At 58.5% G+C, this 6,234-nt stretch overlaps 1 protein-coding gene across 1 annotated transcript; it reads left to right on the forward strand.

Annotated features, from left to right (window-relative positions):
* Positions 1 to 1,537: 1,537 nt before the first annotated feature.
* LOC138100573 (serine/threonine-protein kinase pim-1-like) lies at positions 1,538 to 3,263 on the forward strand. Its single transcript, XM_068998442.1, has 4 exons — positions 1,538 to 1,574; positions 1,890 to 2,256; positions 2,659 to 2,835; positions 3,160 to 3,263. Exons 2-4 carry the CDS (start codon positions 1,911 to 1,913, stop codon positions 3,261 to 3,263), a joined length of 627 nt encoding a protein of 208 aa, XP_068854543.1. The 5' UTR covers positions 1,538 to 1,574; positions 1,890 to 1,910.
* The last annotated feature ends 2,971 nt before the right edge of the window (positions 3,264 to 6,234 follow it).

The raw sequence follows: 6,234 nt of genomic DNA on the forward strand, positions 1-6,234 counted from the left end.
CAGCCCAGAGGCTCACGGAGGAAGCGAGGAGCCCCTGTGGCTCCCAGGTCCTCCAGGCCTCGGGTGACCCCTCGCAAGCGGCCACGTGCTCCCGCGAGCCCTCTGGACAGCCCCTGCAGCTGCGGCCCCTGCGTGGCAGTGGCCCAGGAGCTGCAGGAACTGATGCTGCTGCTCTGGGCTCGCAATGGGACATGGGTGCCGCTCTGCTCTGGGATGTGGCAGGCATTGTGGAAAGAACTGGAGGAGCTGGTGAAGCGAGGCCACCTGCCCTGCTGTGGCTCGTCCAGCTCCTCCAGGAGCCTCCATCCCTTCAAGAGGCCGCTCCCAGCAAGATTATCCATCCCTGGGAGAGCCTCAACCCTTGCAAGGACGGCACACCATGAGGGACCCACCATCCAGGCAAGAAGCTCAGGCTGTCAGAGATCCTCCATCCTGCCACGAGCCTCCGCTATCTCTGACAGCTTCTATCCCCCACAGACGCTCAGTGAGACCTGTCAGCCTGCAGAAGGTGCAGAGCCTGTGGACAGGTCTCCCAGCTCCCTTGGACTCACGGACTTCAACAATACGGGCGCAACCCTGACAACTGACGTGGCCAGGGAAAGCCCAGAAGTCCAAGTGGGAGCCCAGCCCGATCCAGGGGAGCCTTCTCAGGAGCAGGTGGCGGAGCAGCAAGTGAGCTGGAGCCAGCAGTTGCCGGCCCACAGCTCCCAGGACGCTGTGCCGGCTGTGCCAGCTGGCAACAGCCCGTGCCTGGTGGCAGAGATGACCCTCAAGAGACCCAGGAGGTTCCTCCATCTCCAGGAAGCTGCTCCAAGACGGCCACCGACTACCAGGAAGGCCTTTCTGGTAGCAGGTGAGATCTTCTGAGGAGCTGTCTGAGGCTCCCTCGGGGCTCTTGAGGGGCATCCACAGGCCAGGCCAGGGCCCTTGAGAGCAGCAGAGTCTCTGGCTGTTTCCAGTGCTTCTGATGCCACGGCTTCAAAAAACCCCTCCCTGGTTTGCAGCTGCTCCTGACACCCCCCTGTGCGAGTCCTCGGGCTGTAGCCCCGGCAGTCCTCAACAGCAGAGTCCAGCCCACGACGCCGGGGACAGCGACGGTGACGCCCTGCCCCGCTGCCCTCCGGCTCCTGCAGCCGCCTCTGCGCGCTCCCCTGCCCCAGCTCTGCCGCTCCCCTGCCCGACGGCTGCAAGGCGGTGGCCGCTGCCCGGCGCGCAGCAGGAAGCAGGTCAGAGCAACGTGGCCCGCGGTGGCTCGGCTCGCTTTACTCGCGGGCACTTGGCCGGGGGGGCCCTGGGCGCAAGGCTGATGGCTCGGTCTCGGTCGCAGGGCAAAAGAAGAAGCTGCAGGAGCTGTACCAGCTGGGCCCTCAGCTGGGCAGCGGTGGCTTCGGCACCGTTTTCTCGGGCATCCGCCTCTCAGACGGGAGTCCGGTAAAGTGGCCGAGACGGCGGGGCGCGGGAGGAGGGCCAGGGGCGGGGCGGGGCAGGGCTTGAGCTCAGCCCCGTCTCTCGTGGGCTTGCAGGTGGCCATCAAACGCGTGGCCCGGGAGAGCGTCCTGCGGTGGTACGAGCTGGTGAGTGAGCGGGGCCACCGCGACAGAGCGGGGCGTGGCGGGCAGGGATAAGGCCGGGGCCCCAGGGCGGGAGGCGGCGCAGGGCGGGGGGAGCGGGCGTGGGCTCAGCGTGCGAGCCGGAGCATCGCGGGCCCGGGGATGCCAAACACTGGTGATGGGGCCGGGCAGGGGGGCACCCCCGAAGCATCCCCTGGGCGGGAGGAAGCCCAAGCACCAGGGAGGCTGCCCAAGGGGGCACTGGGGCATCCCAGGCACGAGGCAGCGGAGCCACAGGGCAGTATCAGGCCTGCTGGAGGCACTGTCTCCTCCTCACAGCCCGACGGCACCCGTGTTCCCATGGAGATCGTGCTCATGGAGAAGGTGGGCTCTGGCTGCCACAACATCATCCAGCTCCTCGACTGGTTTGAGCTGCCTGACAGCTTCCTGCTGGTGATGGAGCGTCCGGAGCCATCGCAGGATCTCCTGGCCTTCCTGCTGGAGCAGGGGTTCCTGTGCGAGGAGATGGCGCGCTGGCTTTTCTGCCAGGTGCTGGAGGCCGTGCGGCACTGCACCGCCTGCGGCGTCCTGCACCGGGACATCAAGCCAGAGAATCTCCTCGTGGACCCGGAGAGCGGCGACCTGAAGCTCATCGACTTCGGTTGCGGCACCTTCCTCCAGGAGCAGGCCTTCACGCGATTTGCCGGTGAGCCCACAGGCCAGGCCCTGCTCCCAGTGCCAGGCACTGCACGGCCCCATTCCCTCCTGGGCTGTGGGCTGCGGCATTCAGCCGGCTGCCGGCTGCCCTTTGGCACGGGGTAGATGCTGTGCCCCAGGAGCCAGCTGCCAGCCCTGCCCACAGAGGGGGGCTGCCAAAGCCAGGCCCCGGCCGCTCGGCTTGGCAGGCCCGCAAGGGCTTGGGCTGCTCCGCTGGCCTTGTTTGCCTTGCAGAACGGTTTCTTGGCTTTGGCCAATTGGCTGGGGAACGCCCGGTGGCCTCGGGGGGAAGTTGTGGCCACCGGTGCAGCCCCTGCTTCCGCCAGGAGGCTGGCACCAGGCTCTGGAAGCCAGCAGCCTGCACCTGGACAGCGCCACCTGTCTCCCCTAGGAACACACATGTACAGCCCACCCGAGTGGATCTGCCTTGGCTGCTACCACGGCCATTCGGCAACCATCTGGTCCCTGGGTGTGCTGCTGTACGTCATGGTCTGCGGGAACATGCCCTTCCAGGAGGACCGTGACATCGTGTCGGGGCAGCTCTTCTTCTGGCAGCAGGTCTCTCCAGGTTGGTGTCTGGCCTCAAGAAGGCAGGCTTTGGCAGATGGCACCGCGCAGCCCAGCGTGGCCCTCACGCAGCTGCGCGGGAGGCCCATCTGCCCTCAAGAGCTGGCCGCAGGAGGCAGCCCGTGACGACGTGGTCGGTGTGGCCTGCTTGGCTGAAGGAGGTGGCGCGTGTCCTGCCGTGCCACTGTCCCGCAAAGGGCAGAGTCAGCCGGGAGGCTGGCACAGCTCTGAGCACACGCAGCATAGCCCGGGCCCTGGAGGCGCCGGGAGCAGCTGGGCAGGAGCCTTCTGCAAGTGACCGGCGCTTTCTGGTTTCTCTCCCCAGAGTGCCAACATCTGATCCGCTGGTGTTTGTCCAAGCACCCTGCGGACAGGCCAGCGCTGGAGGAGATCTTGCGCCACCCTTGGGTGCGGGGCAGGCGTCTTTGATGCCTTGCCAGAGCCTCTGCAGCACCCGATTACCGAGTCCCATGCAGGACTGAGGGCTCGAGAAATAAAACAATCACAAACCCATGCCGGGGTGTCAAGTCTGGTCCTGTTTAGCAACTTCAGCTAAAGAACCCTCTTGGGAAAAGGGGTAATCAGAGTGTTCCCTTCAGCCTTTGTCAAGCTTTTGATGCCTTTTCTCCAGGACGGTAGTTCTGTGTCTTCAAGCACAGGCTGTAGTACAGGCAGGAGGAGCTGTAACCAGCCTAGAAAGGTAACAGTGAAACAACAGCCGCCCTTTCAAACTGACGCGGCCACTTGGGTTCACCAGAAGTGATACCTGGGCTCATGTGTGCATTCCAAGGGCCAGCAGGTGGCAGGGACAGAGATGCTGCTCACCTGCCAAAGCTGTGAGAAGAAGCAGAAACGCCAAAACATCATTTCAGGTCAAGCCCTAATGAACTCTTGCTCTTTCTTCCCCTCACACTGGCAGCAGGCAAATGCAGCCCGGTCTGCCTGGATTTAGGGGACAGCAGCATCTAAAGGAGCTGTGCAGGGATGCACAGATGCTGAAAGAGACTCTACGGCAGATAGACATGCTCCAGCAGGCTCAGCCTCCCACACTGGGGCAGGGAAAGAGCATGAGGAGACCCCCGCTGCCGAGGAAGGAGCGGCAGAGAAAGTGATCCCTAGGGACTCCAAGGGAACCCCCCTGGTGTTACCAGCCTCTAACCCCATCTCACATTCGGGAGTTGTGTTATGTAACAGAGCAACTCTTGATAACTTTGTTGTACCATGTAGCCCAGAGCTTTAGAACACTGGGTGGAAGGAGTGGTATTTCTCCCCAGCTGCCTTCTGGAGACTTTGCTATGCCAACAAAGAATCCCTGAATGCTCATAGCACCTCCTGTCCAGCAAGGGAGGGAGACAAGGAAAAACAACCTCAAGTGGCCACAGACCTCCTCCTGCTTCTGCTGCATTTCACATTTTTCAGCCCCAGAAGTTCATCCATCTCTATTACCCTTTCTATTTGCTTCTACCCTTCCAGGAGATTTTTCTTTATAGCAGATGCTTTTCATGTTTAGAAACCACAGCATCCTCTGGGGGACAGGGAAACACTCCCACATACAGATGAGGGAATAGGCCCCTGAGAGGAGGCAGCTGCTTGAACAAGATCTAAAGCAGAAAGGGAATCCAGAGCATTTGTCTCTAGTTTTGTCTCTCTATTGAGCAGAACAGCACTAGATGATCTTCACTCATGTACAGTCATTTCTTACAACCTTATTGGCTCTAGCAGCCTCATAAAAGCAGTTCATCTGCAACATGTGTCCTGCTGCCCTTGCTACAGGGACAAGGTGTCTGTGGCTTCAAAGCTCTGATCAGCCTAGGCTCTTCTTTCCTGTCTATGCATTGTGCTGGGCTTCCTGCATGGTTTAAAGAAACCAGAGAGTTTGGGAAACTAGTTCTGGATGTACTGATACCAAACAGGTGCTGTGCTATAGTATGTGATAAATCAATGTGTGTGGCATTGAGCAGAAGCCAGGCAGAATCAGGGAGAGCTGAAAAGCTTCTAATTACATCTGAACTGCCTGTTCAAGGGATTCTGTGATTCAGTGGAAGCCTGGGAACCAGAGGAGAGGCCTGAAACTACAGAAACCAAATAATGAAACATCTCTTTTTCAGACAACTTGCAGGAGAGGGAAAGATGATGCAGGAGTTGGGATCCAGAGACTAAAGGGCACCTGCTCTGCCCCAGTGTTATCATCACTGCAGCTGCAGGATGTCTGGGGGTCCTTTGAGGCAGGTGAGGCTTGGGGGCACAGAGCTATACCATATAGCTATACCATAAAGCATTCATGCCAACAGCAGAGAAGGCAAAGAGACACAGGAGATGATGGGTTTTTCCTTGTAAGCCTGAGGAATTCACAGGAATTCCCATTTTCCCCAGCTTCCCTACAGTATCAGTGTTTAGACATCACCCTGCCTTAGAGGATCTTCAAAAATCTCCCTTTATAGTGAGCAGAGAAACTGGTATTTCTCTGTAAGTGGCCACGATCCCCCTTGGCAGTGCAGCTGTTACTGCAATTTTACTTTGGGGAAGTTAAACACCAGTCTCATCTCTAAAAGCATCCTCACTCACTTTACAAAGTGCCTCAGGAAGGGTAAAAAGAGGGGCTTTAACACAAGCACACACCCTCCTCAGCTGTGCTGTTAAATGCCAGGTTGCAGTCCAGAGACTTACCTTCTCCACTCAGAAAGGGAATTCTTTGGCTGATACTTCTATAGAGAGATCAATAAACTCACAAGTAAGGACTGTTTCTGTTATTGGCTCTGCGGTTGTGCTTTCCCCAATGGTGGCTTCACACAGCACGTAATCCTGCACCTCCTGCCTGCAAGAGACACTTGTCACCAGTGGCTGCTGGCATCCAGCAAATTGGCTCACCACCCACCACGGGCCCTATTCCTGCCCCAGAGTTATGGTCACTGCCCCCTTTTCTTCCAGCTTATTTATTCTGCACTCAATTGTCTCTAACACTGCACCCCAACAGCCACAAAAGGCACTTGGGAGACCCTCCCTCCCTTCTCACACAGCTTTTGTCTTACTCTGTGCATACCCCAGATAAACCACTTGGCACTTGTTTAATTCACTTTCTTCTTGGGCTCCTAGTCTAAGTGTAACTTATTTCTCTGTCTTTCCTTGCTGACTCAGCATGCAACACTGTTTGCCCAAAAGAGCAGTATTTCCTTCCACCCCTATTTTGGGATCAGCACTGGGTTTTGGTAGATGTGAAATCACGATAAAGCCGTAGCTGGCCTGATGGTGGCCAGCAAGGAAAGCAACTGGTGCTGCCATGGAAACGTGTGGCCTTAAGCCAGTTTCTTGAAGGCCCCTGCTCATTCCCTCAGGCAAATGTCAAGGGACTGTGGAACAAGCCCAGGGGAGGGGATCTGATGGTTCCCCAGGCTCAGCCCTT

This window comes from Aphelocoma coerulescens, unplaced genomic scaffold (genome assembly GCF_041296385.1).
Source record: "Aphelocoma coerulescens isolate FSJ_1873_10779 unplaced genomic scaffold, UR_Acoe_1.0 HiC_scaffold_112, whole genome shotgun sequence".
Lineage (NCBI taxonomy): Eukaryota > Metazoa > Chordata > Aves > Passeriformes > Corvidae > Aphelocoma > Aphelocoma coerulescens.

Coding starts and splice junctions, on each gene's coding strand:
- LOC138100573 (XM_068998442.1), top strand. CDS start 1,911: ATGGAGATCGTGCTCATGGAGAAGGTGGGCTCTGGCTGCCACAACATC. Junction 2,257..2,658: donor GGCCTTCACGCGATTTGCCG/GTGAGCCCACAG, acceptor TGTCTCCCCTAG/GAACACACATGTACAGCCCA. Junction 2,836..3,159: donor CTGGCAGCAGGTCTCTCCAG/GTTGGTGTCTGG, acceptor TTCTCTCCCCAG/AGTGCCAACATCTGATCCGC.